This window comes from Ammodytes marinus (assembly GCF_949987685.1).
Source record: "Ammodytes marinus genome assembly, chromosome: 5".
Taxonomy (NCBI): domain Eukaryota; kingdom Metazoa; phylum Chordata; class Actinopteri; order Uranoscopiformes; family Ammodytidae; genus Ammodytes; species Ammodytes marinus.
The window spans coordinates 32827722-32848023 of NC_137234.1; the positions used below are offsets into that span (position 1 = coordinate 32827722).

The following is a 20302-nucleotide window of genomic DNA, read 5'->3' on the forward strand; positions in this document are numbered from 1 at the left end:
ATAGCCTGACACCTCAAAAAAGAAAGAAAGCAATACCCTATGTAGCCCTTTATGCACTTTCCTTGCCTTTTACCCCACTGAATCATAGGCTATATGCTATTTTCTATTCATTATTTTTTGAATCACTGTGAAAATTATAATCAACCCTTTGTGTTAATAAGACAACAGGTGTGCCAGAGCTTTTTTTTTTGCATTCAACGAATTAAGCTACATTGTTACACTTGGCTATAATTTCAAGACCAAGATGCTTAGGCTATAAAAAATATAAAAATAAATAAAAAGACATAGGCCTATTATTCACCGATCCAAGTGCCGTTACAGCCTGAAATATGTTTAAAAAATAAGAAAAAAAATGATGTCAGATATTTTAAAATGAGTATTGTCCATCAGTGTTTGCATTGAAGTATACAAAACAGTGGCAGCGACACGTCACGATCTCACTGAGCTCTGGTGCCGGGATATTACAGTCAATCAGTCTTTTAGCTCTTAGCTCTTAGCTCTTTGCATACCCCTAGATTAATCCCTTCCTCGTAGGTCCTTGTTAAGCAACAAGCTTCTTTTTCTTGTCAAATCTTTTTTTCCAACTCATCCAAATATATACTTTTACCAAGATCTTACAAAATACAATGTTTTACTCATATGTTCATATCAAACATGAACTATAGCCTAATAGGCCTAGCGTCTTTGAGTGACCTCCAAAAAAGCGCTATATAAATCTTATCAATTATTGTTATTATTACATTTCCTCAAAAAATATAAACTCATTATTTATAGATCTTAGTATCAAAAATATAAATTAATTCAGCAATTCAAAAATTAAGAAGGCTCATTAATTTTTAAAAAGGGTAAGACAGAACTGTGAGAAAAAGCAGAGAAAATCAAGAAAGGAAGGATAAGCCTATCAATGGGCCTATCAAAAGGCTACTTACTGGAATGACTTGATGACAATCATCATTAAATCCCCTGATATGTGTCCCGCTAGAGTCTGGACAGCCCCTGAATATGGACCCTGACACAGAGGAGACAGATGACATGCTGGAACATTTGCCAGAGGGCGAGGAATAAGATGATTTCAATCTAGCAGGTCTTCTATCACCCCAATTACTCTGCCTCCTCCCAGCCTGCTCTGCCTCCTCCCAGCCTGCTCTGCCTCTCAGTCTGCTGCCTCCTGGGGTAGGCCTATGTAAAACAAATATATTTAATGAGATATTGCCTGCCCTCCTTTGCATATTTTATTACATTTTTTAGACAAAGTGTAATACAAAAAGTATTTCTCTTAATATAAAGATTAATCTGGTAGAAATGTATAAGGATACAGGGGGAAAAAAAGTCCCATTCACCATGTAGTGTGATACTAGTGTAACCTGTTGTGGTCATTTTCAGAACTTTCCTCCCGGTTAGAGATTTTGGCACACATCCCACGTTGTTCAATGTCTATAACAGTTGAGATATTCTCAGCTGAATGAAACGCATACAAATCTTACCCAGGACCTAGACTAAATTGGTCCATTAGCTGCCTGCATCTTAAAGGTCAAAGGTCATCCCCTCATACTACCACTTATATTTTGTAAAGGCGCTTCCTCTTTTTTATTTTTTAAAGCTATAGCTTCATAAAGCAAACTATTGTAAATCACAACATCGGATTGATAGGCTTTGACTTCAAAATAAAATCTCAAAATAAGTTGGTGCTTACAATTTGTTTCAAAAAGTGAAAATGTAGGCTACATTTAGAAAGCTTTTTTTCAGTAATAAAGGGAGTTGATTGTGAAAATCTCAACCGGAAGTCCGTTTATCTATTTATTCTGGCTAGCTAGCTGACGGTATGCTAGCCTACATAGTACAGCCCTGTCTGTCTGGTCTTTAAATGTGTCTGTGAGAAGAGGTTGTGTTAACAGACAGTTTCAGGACGCGGTCCCGTTTGTGTCGTCGTTGATAAGCGTCGCTTTATCTTTTCCTGTCAAAAGGCAGCGGCTTCTCCTGCTTGTGCTAAACTGCGCTAACAAGAGATGCTGTTGACCATGTAGATATGTGAACACTAGGCAGGTTAGAACAATCGGAGTTTTATTGAAAAATTTGACATTTTGTGTGTGTGTGTGTGTGTGTGTGTGTGTGTGTGTGTGTGTGTGTGTGTGTGTGTGTGTGTGTGTGTGTGTGTGTGTGTGTGTGTGTGTGTGTGTGTGTGTGTGTGTGTGTGTGTGTGTGTGTGTGTGTGTGTGTGTGTGTGTGTGTGTGTGTGTGTTCTTGGATTCAAAGACTTTGAGGACCTAATGTCTTCACGTGTAGAAACATGAGCGTAGTAGCCTTGGAATTGGGTGCATGTTGGGTTACGTGAGTATGAAGCCGGCTATTGTGATGATATCCGTGTGTGTGTGTCCCTTTTTTAGATGCCTGTCTGAGGGGACATGATGGACAATGGCAAACCGAGCCGTGTGTGTCGGCCCCAGCGGATCAGCGAGTCATCCAAGGTGTGTGTGTGTGTTTGTGTGTGTGAACACGTTTGACGAAGTCTAAATGAATTACGAATTAAACAGAAAACTGAATGATAAAATCTATGAGCATGATGAAAGAAGAGAATCTTAACAGTCATATATGACTGTTAGATTCTCTTCTTAATCTAACATAGTCATATATGACTGTTAGATTCTCTTAAATCAAATCAAATCAGTTTTATTTGTATAGCCCAAAATCACAAATACATTTGTCTCAGTGGGCTTTACATTTCATACAATATGATATATGATACAATATGACACCCTGCCCTTACACCCTTAGCTCGGCTGAGAAAAAACTCCCCGTAAAAACCCTTTACCGAGAATAAAAAAAATTGAAGAAATCTCAGGGAGAGTCGACAGAGTAAGGGATCCTTCTCCCAGGACGGACATACTGCAATAGATGTCATAAGTAGAGAAAATCACGAAGGAATTTGATCATTGACCAGGTGATTACATGGTAGTACTAAGTACGAATAGTGTGGATGCAGGAAGACTTCAGATGCTGCCAGAGGATCCACACCGTCTCGTCTCCACCGGGGAAAACTAAGGTTTCCAGCGCCGGGATTACATCCCACGTCTCCAGGTGGCGTCCTTAACCACTGCAACATCTTTCGCGTTGATGGTCCATTCTCAGATGTTGCCAGAGGGAGGACCAGATCCACACCGTCTCGTCACGACCAGGGAAAACTGGAAGAGGACAGACAGGCAACCAGTGAGCAAAGCAAAAATGAATTTAAAGATTGAACAAGCAAGCGAGTAGAAAGAGTACTATCCTGATGGACGGTGAATCTGTGCTGATGTGAGGCAATAGCAGGCGGGGAGCATCCGTTCCTAGGACAGCTGATTCCGCACAGAACTCGGAGTCAGTCGAGTGGCATGGAGAGTGCTTAGTAGACAGAGGGAGAGAACCCCCGGGGCAACGCTCAGCCAATCATGGAAGATAGACAGAGGAGAACAAATGTCAGAGAAATGGTATAAGTTATGCAATTAGCGTCGGCAGGACAATTTTTCAGTGGGAGGACAACCGGTACTCAGGCCCAGACAAACTGAGACCGAGGCAGCTCCTCAGGCTGTTAATAATAACGCTATAACAATGGTAAACAATATGAACACAATTAACATTAAATTACATTGATCTACACTCTACCGTTCCCCACGACACACAATCGGCGCCAGCCCCCCAGACCCAGAGCCAGCCCCCCAGCACCCCGCCCCCAGAGAGCACGCCCCAGTGCGGCACTAGTCCCGAGGAGGACCGGGGCCATAGATAGAGAATAGACAGTATAGAATAGGGAAATAGCCAAATGCACCGCTGCCACGAGGAGCAACCACAGCCGAAACCCCCGGAGGGGCGGCCCGTAAGCCCACTTCTTAATCTAACAGTCATATGTGACTGTTAGATTGAGAAGAGAATCTAACATAGTCATATATGACTGTTTATAAAGGTGCACAGCGCAGCCTGAAATGGTGCAGGGCAGGCTAATCATTCATAGCCTTTTTTTCCTAGATGCTCTATATTAAAATCAATTTCAAGAGTTGATAACATTTTCGAAGTGTTTACACATTGCGTGAGACGTGGGCTTTTGTGCATTCAAAGAATTTTGTAATATAGTTGGCCTAAGCTACGGATCCAAGTTAGCCTACTTCCACTCAATTTTCATTTCCCTTCAGTAGTCAGTCTGGGCGTGCAGTATATTCTTAGGTTTTCTCCGGACAGATTTCTGCCGGTCCAATCGGCGAACAGAAGGAGTGGCTCAGAAGCCGGTGCATGACATGGTTGGTTGGCAGATCCAGAGTGGCACTGGGCAGATCCAATAGTTTTAAACTTCAACAGACACCCGCCTTCAAGTGAGTTAAAGCTGGGAACACACCGCACTGGCCCCCTGCGGCGGTTAACCGCGTGAACGCAAAAGGCTCGCCGCTTGATCATATTGGGCCATATATTCCTGACGCCGAGATCAGACCCGTCACACTTGCGGTGCAACAACAACAACAACATGGTCCAGCTGTGCCAAAAAATACAGATGTAGGTGTAGTGGGTACAGGTGGTTCCCTGTAAAGCGTCTTTGAGTGCCTTGAAAAGCGCTATATAAATCCAATCCATTATTATTATTATTCAGATTAATTCAGCTATTAGAAATTAATCTGATGATTAATAATGCATGTAAAATGTTGTATGAAAATGCAACAAAGAAGTGACACGCTAATTTTGAGCTGAAACAGCTATTGTTACAATGTTTTTTTTATTTTGTGTTAAAAAAAAATAGTATTACCAGTATATTAACATTGCGTGCCAAAAAGAATCTATGCAATTATGTCCACAGTGCAATTTTTTTTACTTTGGAGTTGCTCTATAATGTGAAAATTAAAAAACATACATTATGAGCAATAGTATGCATGCATGAGCACTTTATCCCATTTTGAACTGCATACATTAGCTATGAGTCCACCAGGCTCACACACATACACTTACACCCAGTTAAATACATGAAGCCTTGGGTATTGAGAAACTATCTCTCCACATCCCTTCAGCAGACTAACGTCTCTGTGTTGTGTGGTGTGTTCAGGTGTTCCACTGTGTGGATCAGGCTGTGGATGTGTTGCAGGGCCTCAATGAGCAGAGGCAGCTTGGTCTTTTCTGTGATGTGGTGCTGGTGGCTAACGGGCAGCAGCTCCCTGCCCACAGGGCCCTGCTGGCTGTCTCCAGCCCATACTTCCACGCTATGTTCACCCTGGGCATGAGGGAGGAACGCCAGGACAAGGTACACTACACCACACTGCATGGGTCATCGGGGAACGCTAGATCATACTAACAATAGCTAGGGATGGAACCCATCTAATATCAGTATCAGGTCCAATATGGCTACAATTTAATGATCGGATATCGGAAGGACAACTCCGATCCACATATTTAAAAAAAAATGTACTTCTCCTACCCTACCTTACACATAACATCACCACCAACAAAGAAGATGTAGATCAATTATGATATCCGACAGTATTGGTATCGTCCAATATCCAGAACCCAGAGATCAAAATTGGATCGTGCTGAAAAATAGTGGATCGGTGCATCTCTAACAAGTGTGTTCTCCATTATTTTTCTATTAAATGCGTACCTCTCCCTCTTTCTGTACATCGGTTGGACTCCTGATGACTCTAGGTGGAGCTGGTTGGCATGTCCTTCATGGGTCTGAAGGCTGTAGTCAACTTCCTGTACAGTGGAGAGCTGCTATTGGACGGAGGAAACATTGACCATGTGCTGGAAGCTGCCCACCTTCTGCAGGTTAGAACCTGGAACCTTTCTGTCCAGTGCCTCATTTCTATCGAGCAGAGCGGGTCGGGTCGAAGTGGAGCGGTCCGGTTATTTGGGCTTTTCATTTGCCAAAATGAAAAGCCCAAATCGGTTGGGACACCAGCCGTCGGAAAGGGTGCCGAAAAAGTGGAGCCACACACTGCGTCCGTTAATTGGTCGAAATAATCATTTCCGCATTAAACCGCTGTGTGTAGTCAACTCGGAAAGAGTGAAGAGTCTTGTGTTAAGCGAAAAATGTCGGCGCATCACTTTGTTTATTGTGTGGTGTTTTTCCTCTTCATTAAATTAATCAGTGGGCTACACAGTGTCCCACTGCTACGATGTCACGTAGTTGCCGCAGCCAGCGCTGTTCGCTCACTGTCTGTTGGCTTGCACCAAGCCGTCTCTGTGCATTTACCGGCGTAATACGCTCACAACACGGGGGGAATAAATATAGGAGCCGCTGGTTTGGCCAAGCAAAAACGAGAGACCGCTGGCTTGACCACAGTTGTTCCACAGCCCGATAGTTTGACCCACATTCAATCAGCGGCTATCGCTGTCCAGCCTAAACCCCGCCCTGGGTCGGCGGTGGAAACACCATCAGATTTAGCGTAAGCGAGCTGTCCCGCTCTGAGCCGCTCTGCTCGGTGGAAACGAGGCTTAACGCATCTGGTATCACTTATTACCCCGACCTGTTATACAATGTATTTACTCTTTTCTAATTGTGTATTTGTTTATTCTTACCTGTAATGTTCCTTTTTTTTTACACCTGCCTAGAGATTACAGATGTAAATTAGCATTGTTTATGCTCTGTCCCCATCAAGACATTTTTACCGAGATAGCCAATTTGCTACTTCCATTTTGCTACTATTTTGTTACAAAGCCTTCCTACAGTGCAGTACTCTTTATACATGTATTTAAAGCTAGTGAAATATGATATTTATGAACAACTACTGTATGATCAACTGTGTTATGTCAAGCTATTTCTAAAAGCTTCATAGCTCAAGTTGTAGATATTAACAAACAGCGTGTTTGTCTCTCTCTCGCTCAGGTGTGGCGAGTGGTGGATTTGTGCTGCCAGTACCTTGAGAGAGAGGTGAGAGAGGAGAACTACCTGTACCTGCAGGAGCTGGCTGTGCTCTACAGTCTGGAGCAGCTGGACTCCTTCATCGACTGCTTCATCCTCTCACGCTTTGCCACGCTCTCCGTCACCCCCGACTTCCTCCGGGACATTCCTCTACACAAACTCACCTCCTACCTCGCTAGTGGACAGGTCAATACACCTCGTCGTTTATGTGTTGAGATGGAAAGTTTAAAGGTTCAGTGAGCAGAATGATTCTTTTAGCTAACTTCCTGTCAGTGACTGCAGTTAGCAGTCCCCTCCCTTGTCCCCACGTCACCACATTAATGCACTGGGGGTCATCTAGCATCATCTCAGATCCATAAGTGTGATGAAACATGATTAAAACCATCAAAACAGACATTGGGAAGGATTTTTACCTGCTCCGCCATTGTATGCGCATGAACATTCACCCATCTGCTCATGCACCGGCAGAGCCGGCCCAAGCCTTCATGGGGCCCTAAGTGAAATATGATTGGGGGCCCCTCTCCAATGTTAGCGCTGCTGAAACTATAGATCTTTGCTAAATATCATTCACACACCCAGTGTTTTCCGCGAGTGCCTCCACTGTGCAGCTGTGCGAAAATGTTAGACAGCTGAGATTCCGACCCTCCTAGGGGGGTCCGGGGGTATGCCCCCCTGGGAGATTTTTTTAACCTTTTTAAAGTGAAATGCATGAATCTGGTGCACTTTGAGAGAAAAATTAAGAGGCTAAATCTGAGAAATTTTGTGTGAACAAATAATTTGGATACACTGGGTCAGATGAATTAGAAGCTTTTGAAGGACACATGGATTTTCCATACAAATATTAATATAAAATTAAATATTATGGAGGGTCCTCTGGGTTGGGCTTGGAGCTCTTTTTCTTTTACGGGACATATTTCTCTGTAATATAATGAATGCATTTAAATTCAGTGAGAGGAACGAAGCAGAAGAACTCTGTTGTCCAGTTATCTTTTTTTCCACAGACGAGGCTGAAATAGGCTATAGACTATACACAGTGCATGGGCAACTGAGGGCTGCCCCATTTCCAATTGTTTTTAAATAAACTCAATACACACTGTGCATGGATGTGAACGTGACATGATCAGATAATTTCGGATTACCTCCCAGATGAACTGATTACATTTTTAGGCTATTAATTATCTAGACCAAAAAATGTTATTCTTTTTTTTGTATGTTAACTCACATTTGCATAATATGATGTTAATATCAAACACAAAAACTAGGGGCCCCCCTGGCGGTCGGGGGCCCTAAGCGACCGCTTAGTTCGCTTATGCCTCGGGCCGGCTCTGTGCACCGGCACTGAGACGGTGCCGGTTTGTAGCGTTCTCTCTTCTGATTGGTTATCAGTAGTGGGATCCCAGAAAAGTTTATTTGCCGATTACATGCAGAGCGGGTGATTTAACACTTCTATTAACATAAGTAAATCACTTACTTCACCCTTAATGTTGACCTTTGAAACATACAGTACATGTATGTTACCACGACACAACATGTGATCCACATCATGTTTGGCGAGGGCATCTGCCTCGTTTCCACTGAGCAGCACAGTTCGGTTCGGCAGGGCACGGTAACCCCAGATCTGGCTTGCCTTTCCACTGCCGACAGCACCCTTACTAGGTAGACAGGGTTTATGTCATAAGGCGAAAGCTGCGATCAGAGTGTATTAGGGTTAGTAATCACACAGATGACTGATTAGCCACACATTCTTCTCATTCCTCAGAAAGCTCAAACAAACTTCCCTTCCCCTTGCTGCTGGTCAGAATTCAAGTTCAACCTATTCATGTTAGGAACGACGTTATGAAAAGTGGGATCATTTTTGCTGTAGTCTCTGCTGTGGAAGTTGAACTGATCAGGAAGCACAGACCTGCAGCATGCAACCAATTATTAACAAACAGAGACCAGATTGAACACATTGAGACAGCAACAGAGGAGTTTTTCCTTCTATAAAAACAGCCCCCTGCATATGTTCAGCTTTGTTCAAAACGACCAAGTCAAAATTAACTGCTTCCATACACAATCATGAAAACATCATCATTTCACATCCTTTATAGCAACACACATTTTTCAATTTCTATTTTTAAAGAGGTCAGAAAACAGTAGGATGCCTGTACAAGGGTCAATATAGGTTTGGTTGGAATACTGTACTATTTTGTTGTGTAAGAAAAGGCAATGGTCGATAATAAACAAGCATGGGTTTTTCCAATGTGGAAAAAAATGCTCTGGTACCACAACTAAAAAGGATTTGATGCTTTATATATATTGTTTAATATCTCATAGTGTGTAGGCAAAATATATTTGGGTTCTGAACTGTTCATTCAACTATTTCAACAGGTGATCTAGGGGCCTTGGGAAATAGCCATTTAAATGTTTTTCTCTATGATTGGTGATTTTAATATACAAAACAGTGTCAATAAGACCTTTTCACGTACTTTTGAAATATTAGACTAACTTAGAAAACAGAAATACAAACAAACAAAATACTAATAAATCATAGTATGAAGAATAGGGTTGGGTATCGGTTGGGTTTTTTCTGATACCGGTTACTACCCGGTACTTTTGAAACGGTTCCGGTGCTTAACCGGTACTTTTACCGGTACTTTAAAGCCTCAAATTGCACACACTTTGTCAAAAAATAATGCCCTTTTATATCCAGTGCCAAATTTAACACAATTAACTTTAACAATATAATTACGAGTAACTTACAGATAAACTATTTTAAAATGTAAATAAAATAAAATTCACACAATTTACATACTATCTAATACAACAATACTGTTTCAAACAATATAATAATGGAGATTAATGTGGAGACTACCAGGTAATCTAATCTCCATTTTAAAACTTTAGCTAAAAGTAATAATTTTGATAAGAAAGAGTCCTTATGACCTCAACAATACAACACCTTAAAAATTAAAATAGATACACATATAAAACACCCATATGAAATTAAATGCAGTATTGGATTTACAGTAAGGAAATAAGTACACCCAATGAGAACCACAGACTGAAAACAGTCAAGGAAGAGCGTTAGCCTTTTGGAATATTAACAGTGCTCATTTGCATTTAACTTGAAACAAAATTCAACTGACATAAAAAATACAAAGAAGTCTTCTGTAAAGATAAGACCACAACTATTAACTTTGTCAAATTAACCATTTTTGTGCAGAAAAAATGTCATGTTTGCCTTTTCAGGAAGGATACGAGATCTTTAATGTACATGCTGTTCTAATGTGCAGCGCTGTTTATTATTAATATAACGGCCCGTCATCAGACACATGTAGCCTACCGGATGGTTTTATAAATCGATCGCTCCATAACGTTATCCAAGTCAGAGCTTTTTGTATGGGCAGAGATCATTATTTTAAGTGTGTCTTTATGAAGTGTCTTGTTAAACGTTTCCATATCACCGGGCCGCCGTGTTCCGCTGTGTGTTTTTTGGGTTTGTCTCCACCGCCGTGCGTAAAGGCAGCACTAGAACAGCTGACGGGAGGAAGCGTGCAGGCGGCCGCTGCCTCATCGTCAGCCTACACGTGCCTAATACATGCGTGACAATACTGCTAGATCGCGTGTCATTTGCAAAAAGAAATGCATTGCATTGACGTTCAACAATAGTCTGACATAAAGAGCGATCAGTCTGTGAAACTGCGAACGTGAGCGAGTGTTGAGCACTCGTGCGCGCGCTCCTCGAGACGGTCGGGCTCGTTCTCGTCACTCACAGCCCGGTGAGAAATGCTCCTCTCGGTGCACACAGAACAGCATCCGCGAGCGGACATGCTTCATCGATCATGACATAAAGAGCGATCAGTCTGTCAAAATACAAACGTGACTACAGCAGGGGGCGGCACCCATGGACATATAAAGAAAGGCGGCACCCATGGACGGCGGCACCGAAATGAGGCACCGAAACTTTCATTCTTATTCGGTCTGGTTACTACCGCTTACGTCGGCACCGGTGCCATACTGGTACCGGGTTTCGGTGCCCAACCCTAGTTAGTAGGTATTAAGGTATTACTGTATACCTACTACATATATATATATATATTTGTTTTTAATATATATTAAAAAATAGCAACGGTATTCCTTTAATTACCGTGGATACCGTCATTAAAAAATGTGGCTGAACAAAAATCTGGTGTTAATACACATCCTAGACTCTGTAAACTGGGATGTAAACAAAAAGGTATGTGAACAAATAGGGCTCACCGTAGCTAGCAACATGACCGTTTACAGAGCCTAGGTTGTGTATTACCCTGGATTTCTTTCAGCGCACACAGAGGATCGTTAGTTGATATTCACTGATTTTGAGCCTTCTCCAGTATCGCTGTCTCCACCTTTACTTTGACAAAGAGTAAGAACACCACACAACAAACAAAGAGCTGCCTGCCGTCATTTCTCTAAACACAAGACTTTTCACTCTTGCCAAGGCGACGACACAGGAGATCTCAAGACACTGCAGTGTGTAGCTCCACCCTTTTGGGACCTTTGGGGACGGCTTGGTATCCCAACGACAGAGTGACAAAAATAGGTGTGGCACGGTTCACGTCTTTTATACCCTTCCCAACTTTTGACAGTTTGAAAGAAATGCAAATAAATGAGTTCACTGAACCGAACCGCACCGCTCAGTGGAAACAAGGGTTTAGACGTGTATCATGAATAGTACTGGTAGCTCTTGTTAATCTGTGGGCTCCTCTCTTCACCATCAGGTCCAGCATGACAGTGAGCAGGCTCTGCTCCAGGCCGCCCTGCAGTGGCTCGGCCAGAGTCCTGGGCGTTCGGCTTACGACACCCAGCTGCTGTCCCACATCCGCTTCCCTCTGATGCCCATGGAGGAGCTGCTGGGCCGGGTGCTGCCCGCCGTACGGGCCCTGCTGCCTGGGGAGGATGCAGGCTGTGAGGCCCTGGTAGAGGAAGCTCTGGACTACCACGCCAAGCCCAGCGCACAGCCACTGCTCCAGACACCACGCACCACTCTGAGGGGAGGGCTGGAGCAGCTACTGCTCATTGGAGGAGAGGTACAGATGGTAATGAATCACTTTGATGATGACATCATTTGAAGATATTTACTTTAATTAGTCTGTTTGTACCAGTTCTTCATTTTTTGATCTAAAAAAAAAGTTTACCGTTGAATGGAAAAAGTGTCACAAATGTTGATATAGAATATTTGCTATTGCCATATAGCATCTTATATTCTACTATATAAAGTTCTATATAATTAAATATTTTTCATGACTTAATTGAGGCTTGAAAAAAGACTCCATTTATACCTGGGAATATCTAAGAGTTGAGAATTGCTGGTGTAGGAATTTTAAAATGTCCATGTGTACTGTATATAGAGGGTTTTCATGGACTGTGTTATTCTTAAAATAACTTTTGATTGAACTAATCTAGGAACAGAAGTGCTCCACATGGCTTATCTCTCCTCTCTCTCTGTACTGCTGCAGGCTTCAGAGCGTGGAGAAGAGCTGAGTGCTAACGTGTGCCGGCTGGATGGTGAAACAGGAAGCTGGGAGGTGGAGACCTTGCTGCCTGCCCAGCGCAGTCACCACTGCCTGGCTGTACTGGGGGGATTCATCTACACTGCTGGAGGAAGCTCCTCCAGGACCGCCGAAGGAGAGGCAGCCTCTAACCTGCTGTACAGATACGACCCCCGACACAACCACTGGACAAGGGTACTGTACCAAAGAGCTTCTTATGTTCTACTTTACGGGTTACAAATGAAGCCTGCAGTAGGCATACATTTGGGACATAGTTTTACCTTTTTTATTATTTCATCATAACGTGCCTGTTGCTTATACATCATGTAACTTCTGCTGCACTGGATTGTGGGTCCGAATCATCCGAATTCATGATTTAAAAACTTGACCGGATGTAGTTGGCATCCGGGTATTTGTAAGGCATACTTAACAGCCTTAAATCTGACCACAAGAATTGGGACATCCTAAATATTCTTTGACCATATAAATAGCTGGGAAGTAAGGGTATTGGAATGCAGGGATTGTGTTGACCTCCAAAATGTTATCAGTTCAAGTGTGAGCTTATGCCAAATTTGATGGAAATCCGTCAAAGCCTTCTTTTTTCTTAATCTTTTTTTGGCATTTTTGCTTTATTAGACAGATTTGTAGAGACAGAGTTGAAATGGAGCAGAGAGGGGAAGACATGCAGAGAACTGACCCAGGCGGGATACGAACCCGGGTCTGTTGCAGGGCCTTGGATATTGATATTGCATTTATGAGGCTACCTTGAACTCCCAAATCTTTTTTTTTTTTAAAGATTATTTTTTGGCATTTTCAAGCTTTATTAGATAGTACAGAGTTGAAATGGGGAGACAGAGAGAGGGGGGATGACATGCAGTAAAGGTCCACGGGTCGGATTCGAACCCGCAACCACTGCAACGAAGGCCGGAGCCAATATGGTGCGCGCTCTATCCACTACGCCACCGGAGCGCCCCTAACCTCCCAAATCTAATGGGTTCAGCCAGGAGCCTGGAGTTTGTGCTACATTTGACATCAATCCCAGACAGACAACCTGAAAACATAATGCTGAGACATCAAAAATTCCACACCCTCCAGCTGCCATTATTTATTCTTCTGTTTGCTGTCTCTTCCTGTTCCTAGCTGTTGTCCTTTAGCAGCCTAGTCTCCCACACACAGTGACAGTGTGATGTTGTTATTTTCCAGGGCGCTTCAATGAACCAGCGCAGGGTGGATTTCTACCTGGGGGCGGTGGGAGAGGGTCTGATCGCTGTGGGGGGGAGGAATGACAATGGAGCCCTGTCCTCTGTGGAGCTCTACTGTCCCGCTCAGGACTGCTGGTCCTATGTCGCAGAACTGCCCAGGTAGGAACAGTGGAGTGTTTTTATGGAACGTTTGGGGAAGAGAACTGCAGTGATTGGTTCAAAATACTTATTGTGTTTTAAGAACCGGAGCATGGCCCGCCTCATCTTAGCTACATTTCTGTAAATGTATCAAACCCAAATAAAAATATCTTTCATTTGGATTGATAAATATGCTTAATTCTTTTCAGATGCTTACTATCATGCTTACTAAGTCCCCTAATAAATGTTCTCTACATTCTCATTATATATCAAAAGAAAATTATTCTGAGGCACCTAGCACCAAATGTAAAACTAGAATATGGTTGTAAACAAACTGTGGGCCCCTGCTGACAACAACAATGAAACAGTAACATTTCAGGTATCTTTCTAACTTCAGTGTTACAGGGATCACATTTTCCTGTGAGGAAAGTTTGTTTATACAGTTTTGAGAATATGCCTTAGAAAATGTTCACTTCTCTGACACACACAAAGTTCCATAGTGCCCCATTTAGCTTTTTTTTCAATTCTGTCTTCCTCCAGGTTGACTTTTGGCCATGCTGGGACGGTGCACCACGGACTAGTGTACATCTCCGGGGGTCACGACTATCAGATCGGCCCGTACCGGCGCGACGTCCTCAGCTACTCACCGGCCTCTGCAGACGGTGGTGATGTGTGGCTGGAGCGGCCCGCCATGTCTCTGGCCCGGGGCTGGCACTGCATGGCCTCCCTGCACCACCTCATCTACGCCATCGGGGGCAGCGACGACCACGCAGACACCACCGAGCGCTTTGACATCCTGCGCGTGGAGAGCTATGACCCCCGGGCGGCAGGCGGACAGTGGACCCAGGTGTCCCCTCTGCTGCTGCCCAGCAGTGAGGCAGGCCTGGCCGTGTGGGGGGGCAGGGTCTATGTGCTGGGGGGATACAGCTGGGAGAGCATGGCTTTCTCCAGGGCCACACAGGTGTACGACCCGGACAAGGGGGGCTCCTGGTCCAGAGGGCCTGACCTGCCCAAAGGCATCGCGGGGGCCTCGGCCTGCGTGTGTACCGTCAAGCCATTGCCGGTGTCACCCTCTCCGGAGAAGAAGAAGAGACAAGTGGGGAGAGGGAGATCACAGCCCACGTAACATCAAGTGATGATGGTTAACTTACTCTGAGAAAAATGTTAAACGGGTCTGATTGCAGATCGAGTTGGAAAAATCGGCCACTATACCGAAAAAATTCCCTTCTCCAGCAACTACAACAACAGTGGACTTAAATCGAACAGTATGTCTGCAATGACTGAAACATACAGTACAAAGCTTAACTTTTTTTTTTGGGGGGGGAGACCGAGACAGCCTGATGCAAAATATTTCAGATAAACATTTTACACATGTATCAGAATTATTTTCTGGCAAGCCCAGAGGCACTGCAGCATCACAAGAGGGGGAGATGAGGAGCAATAATGTGAACCACCAAGCGTATGAATGAGAAGAAGAAGAATCATTTATGGTGCTTACAAAAGTATGCCTTAGGATTCTCTCTTTTTAAAGTCAGTTAAAAAAAGAGCTCAAAGGGCTGAATTATGATGTATACCTTTTTTAGAATGTTTTTTTTTCTCACACTCCAGTCTGCAGTGTGGACACATCTACATCATGCATACAGGAAAAACACCCGAAAAGTCTGCTTCAGATACGGTATGACTACAGATTATTTTGTACACAGCTGATTGAAAACCTGAGTTGCAGAACAATGACTTTTATTTTGAAATGTAGGCTACTCATAACATGACAACTTGGCATGAAACAACAACTCTGTTACCATACTTAAGACAACCAGTTTTTAATTGTATTTCATTTATTTATTGACGGCTCTCGGCCATATCACATGGCATGGAGCACAACAATCAAATCATAACAAAACAAAACAAAACAATGGTGCACGGCAAGGGCGAAAAAAAACTAACTTAAAGGCCTACTTCACCGGTGGGAAAATGTAGGGTTAGACAGTGAGACCATAAAACACTCTTTCTGCCTTTTCTCAGGCTAGGATGAACCAATTACATTTTTTTTTGCACATTTATACTACATAGGATCTCAGAATTCAATACACCTTCAAATTCCCACCGGTGAAGTAGGCCTTTAAACCTGCAGTGTGTAGAATTTGGGGTTTTATTTCCTAGCAGATTTTGTAGAAAGTAATTATAATATCCATAAGTACATTTAATTTAGTGCATAATAGCTGAATTCTTTTTTTTTTTTATTCTTTTTTTCCCTTAGAAAGGGTCTCATATATGTCCATATTTCTGCATATTTTGGACCAGGGCCTAGTGCCGCCATCTTGAAAGTGTCATAGTTGGAATGTCATCAGGTGCATTGTTTAAAATTTAGAATTGTTCTTGTCCTTGAAGGCCACTGTAGCTTCTGTTATTATTCGAAAGGGGTGGTGTTACCCAGGGAGTGTTGCATTCTAGAACTTTCTAGAACTTTCTTGATGATGTCATATTACACACTGCACCTTTAACTTAAACAATGGCAGGACATTTTTTAGAAAGGCACCTGTTTTAGCAATAACTTTTGGCCTATTTGACCTCAAAAGCAAAATCAGTTTGAACAAAGAAGGGAAATTAACATAATATTTTGGCAGGTATTTTTTTCTATAATACATTACATTTAAATTCTTACACTCAAAAAGTATATGATATTCATCGCCAAAACAATTGGCAATTTTAACCAGCAGCAGATGTCTTGATAATAGTTTTTCCTATAGTTGACCCTATGAACATATTAAAAAAGCAGATCAAATTGCATAAAGACTGTTACTGGACTAAAAACAAAGTGTGAGCCTCGCATGTTACAAACTACAGCAAAAATCTCACAGAATGGTTCCATGTTTTCTCATTCAGAAAAGTCGACTTCAACACAAATTGGGATGATAATAATGCAGTTTGTATATTGTAATAAAATATAAGTGTTTAAAAATGATTTCTGTGATTGTGCATTTAAATAGGCTTTTATTAATTTTTTTAAAATTACGTAGCCATTTTGTAATCACAAACATACAGTTTTTCACTAGTAAAGTAGAAAAGAGCAGATCAGTGCACGGATGCTTGTTAGTGTCATCCATTCCACTCAACATTCAGAGACTTAATTGAATTATTTCCAGGTTTGTCTTCACTTTGCATGGTTATTAGGTAAACAAGTCCCTGATGAATTACAGTGTGTGGTACAGTAGGTACGCCAAATGGAACTGGTTCTAAGTTTTGTTGAGGTTTCTGGGATAAGTGTATTACATTACATGTCATTTAGCAGACGCTTTTATCCAAAGCAACTTACCACTGGAGCACACTTTACTACCCCCAATAGAAGCAGCAGCTACCACGCAGGGTGCTGGCTAACCATCAGGAGACATTTAGGGTTCAGTCTCTTGCTCAGGGACACTTGGACATGTGGCGGGGAGACTGGGGATCGAACCACCGACCCTATAGTTGCGGGTCCACCACCCTATCCACTTGGCCACAGCCCCCCCCCCCCCCCCCTCCCAAGTGTAGGTCCCCTTTCCAGTCTTGTGTGTGCGCTCTCCCGGCAGCCTCACACAAAGGGATAGTACGGATGAGACTTGACACTGAAGAAACGGAATAACAATGGTCACTGGGAGAATGGCTGCACTTTGCACTAGAAGACTGTCTACAGAAATGTCTCTGTGTGGACTTACTCTTCCTCTATGCAGCTCCTCCAGCCTCGGTCCAGCCCCCTCAGAGCTGCCATGTCCTCTTCAGTCAGACTGAAGTCAAAGATCTGTACCAAACAACAAAAACAAGCATGGGAACACATTGTGACAACACACTGCCATATTGACCTTCATAGCTTTACTCTCAAGTCCTAGACATTTCGTGTTTAGTAATTCCTGCAGTTCAATTGATAAATCAGCCCTTTTAAAATGGAAATGAATGCACCATGTTTGGGGTAATTCACCTCTAACCCTGCGTTCCAAATCACATACTTTTTCTTTTTACTATACTACATACTAAAGTACAGAAGAGTTTTAGGGCCACAGGAGAGAAAAAAAATCAGATAAGGAAGATTTTCATTATGTCGATAAATGTCAACAATAAAGACGAATACTCCAAAATGCTATTGGAGTTAGTGGGGCATTTATGTATTTTCAGCCTAAATCTTTTTCTGGCTTACTAAATAGTAGGGAAGTATGGGGATTGGAATGCAGGGAAAGTCATCAAGTGGTGAAAACACCCAGAATCCTCTGTGTCCCAAATGCATCGCATACTTCATGATAACACTGGTGTCAAATGACAATACAACTCTGGCATAAGCCAAAATTGTCTCTCTCTGAGAAGTTGTATAAAAATGGTTCTAGTGATATTCCTGCCATGCTTGTGTCTAAAGAACACCTAGGGTACAATATGCAGTCATTTGGTTTCACGATTCTTTGATTTTTTGTTTGTTTGTATTTACAACATTGCTGTTCTAGCTCAGTCTCAGCTCTCATCAACCTCATCTCAAGCTTGGTTAGAGGTAGGGGGGTTAGAGTGGCTTTGAGTGATACATCTTTGTATAACCGACTGCACAGCAGACAGACAAGCGTAGAGACTCACTGTCTAGCATGATGGAGCATTTTAGCTGCTAAATAGATGGATATTTTTTCTCATGACGCGATACAGACCCAAACGGCATGTAAGAGGTTAGGTGGAGCGAACCTGAGAGACAGTGAGAGAATAAACCCTGCGTTCCAAATCACATACTTTTGTACTTTTTACTACACTACACACTAAAGTACAGAAGAGTTTGAAAGGAGAGAGAAAAATCAGATAAGGAAGTTTTTTTTCTTCGTTTTTTTCATTATGTAAAGAAATGTCAAGAATAGAGACGAATACTCCAAAATGCTATTGGAGTTGGTGTATGTATTTTTAGCAAACTACAATTGACTTGCATGTGGGATGGGATGGGACATTCTAAATCTTTTTCTGGAATACTAAATTCTATGGAAGTATGGGTATTGGAACGCAGGGAAAGAGTAGAGTACAGACATGGAGGAGAGCTTTTACCTTTGTGTTCTCCAGGATGTGGTGAGGCTTGTCACTCTTAGGGATGACTGCCACGCCCTGCTGCACATGGTACCGGAGCAGGACCTGGGAGAACACCACTGTTTACTGACAAAAGGAATACACATTCACACTGACACATGTAGGCCTACTGTATAGATGTCTTGGCTCCAAAATGGTGGAAGGAGCTAACATCAGATCAGCTGATAGTTTATACATCTTCCGCCGCAGGCTTAAAACACATGTCTTCAGACTGCACTTCGACTAAATAAATAAAATAAAATAAAATAAAATAAATTGTGCGTGATACTGTAGGGGAGAACGGGGTAATTTGTCACACGGGTTGGTTGTCACAATCGTTATATCTCGGAACCAGAAGGTGCTGTCTGTGAAATTTTTATATGTAAATATCCAGAATTGGGATCAGAGGTCACCTACATAGTCTTCCTTGGAGTTAGACTGCTGAATTTGAGGTGAGACGACTGTTTGTGTTTTTCATGTCAAATTGAAAATATTTACAGTGCTCAGCATAAATGAGTACACCCCCTTCGAAAAGTAACATTTTAAACAATATCTCAATGAACAAAAAAACTATTTTCAAAATGTTGACAAGACCCAGTTTTATATAATATCTGTTTAACTTATAACATAACTTTTCATTTAGAATTTTCAGTTTTACTCAAATTAGGGTGATGCAAAAATGAGTACACCCCACTGAAAGTCTCTGGCGCAAAGCTACATTTTAGACTACTTTAGACTAATCGACCCCAAGTGAGTCTAATTATTCATCATAAAGGTGTCCAGCAGACAATTGACTATAAAAGGGTGTTAATTTTATGAAACCCCTTTCCATTTTATGTTGTTAGCAATGGCACCACATGGAAGAGAAATGTCACAAAACCTGAGAAGGAAAATTATTTATTTACGCCACAAAGGTGAAGGCTACATGAAGATCAGCAAAGCTTAAAATATCAGTCAGAATAATATGGCAAAAGTGGTACAAAAAAAAAAAGATGGAACTGCAACCATCTCACAGAGACGTCCAGGCCGTCTACGGAAGTTAACACCTCGACAGCAGCGTCTTCTGATGAGAAAGGTCGAAGAAAATCGTCACGCAAGTTCACTGCATTTATCTAAGGCAATAGAAAGCCAAACTGGGGTGACTATTTCTCGTGACACAATACGCCGTATACTGCAGAGGAATGGCATGCATGGGTGCCATTCACGAAAGAAGCTTCTCCTAAAACCCAGGCATTAAAAAGCCCGCCTAGAGTTTGCCAGGGCCCATGCTGACAAAGATGAAGGCTACTGGGACTCTCTACTCTGGAGTGACAAGACCAAGATAAATGTTTTTGGAACTGATGGCTTCAAAACTGTATGGCGTCCAAAGGTAAGGATTACAAAGAAAAATGCATGGTGCCTACAGTGAAACATGGTGGGGGCAGTGTCCTTCTGTGGGGTTGCATGAGTGCTGTTGGTGTCGGGAAGCTGCATTTGATTGATGGCATCATGAATTCACAGATGTATTGCTCTATACTGAA

General features: G+C 42.4%; 2 protein-coding genes across 2 annotated transcripts in view; one reads left to right on the plus strand and one right to left on the minus strand.

Moving 5' to 3' along the window:
* The first annotated feature begins 1892 nt into the window (after positions 1 to 1892).
* klhl36 (kelch-like family member 36) lies at positions 1893 to 16712 on the plus strand. Its single transcript, XM_080027331.1, has 9 exons — positions 1893 to 2043; positions 2385 to 2465; positions 5060 to 5254; positions 5653 to 5775; positions 6836 to 7057; positions 11614 to 11931; positions 12352 to 12579; positions 13588 to 13745; positions 14265 to 16712. Exons 2-9 carry the CDS (start codon positions 2403 to 2405, stop codon positions 14848 to 14850), a joined length of 1893 nt encoding a protein of 630 aa, XP_079883457.1. The 5' UTR covers positions 1893 to 2043; positions 2385 to 2402; the 3' UTR covers positions 14851 to 16712.
* Positions 16713 to 17261: 549 nt separating this feature from the next.
* The window catches only part of LOC307250273 (aldo-keto reductase family 1 member B1), a gene marked incomplete at its 5' end in the record, with an annotated part of 29491 nt that continues 26450 nt past the window's right edge, over positions 17262 to 20302 (minus strand). Inside the window, 3 exons of the mRNA XM_080027304.1 lie at positions 17262 to 17326; positions 17417 to 17499; positions 18765 to 18848. Of these exons, the coding sequence (XP_079883430.1) occupies positions 17293 to 17326; positions 17417 to 17499; positions 18765 to 18848 (201 nt within the window). The 3' untranslated portion in view covers positions 17262 to 17292. The remainder of the gene's footprint in view (positions 17327 to 17416; positions 17500 to 18764; positions 18849 to 20302) is intronic.

What these genes read in the sequence shown, in the direction of transcription:
- klhl36 (XM_080027331.1), top strand. Translation starts at nt 2,403, where the DNA reads ATGATGGACAATGGCAAACCGAGCCGTGTGTGTCGGCCCCAGCGGATC. An exon ending in CCTACCTCGCTAGTGGACAG is followed by an intron (nt 7,058 to 11,613) that starts GTCAATACACCT and finishes CTTCACCATCAG; the next exon opens with GTCCAGCATGACAGTGAGCA. An exon ending in TTGGAGGAGAGGTACAGATG is followed by an intron (nt 11,932 to 12,351) that starts GTAATGAATCAC and finishes GTACTGCTGCAG; the next exon opens with GCTTCAGAGCGTGGAGAAGA.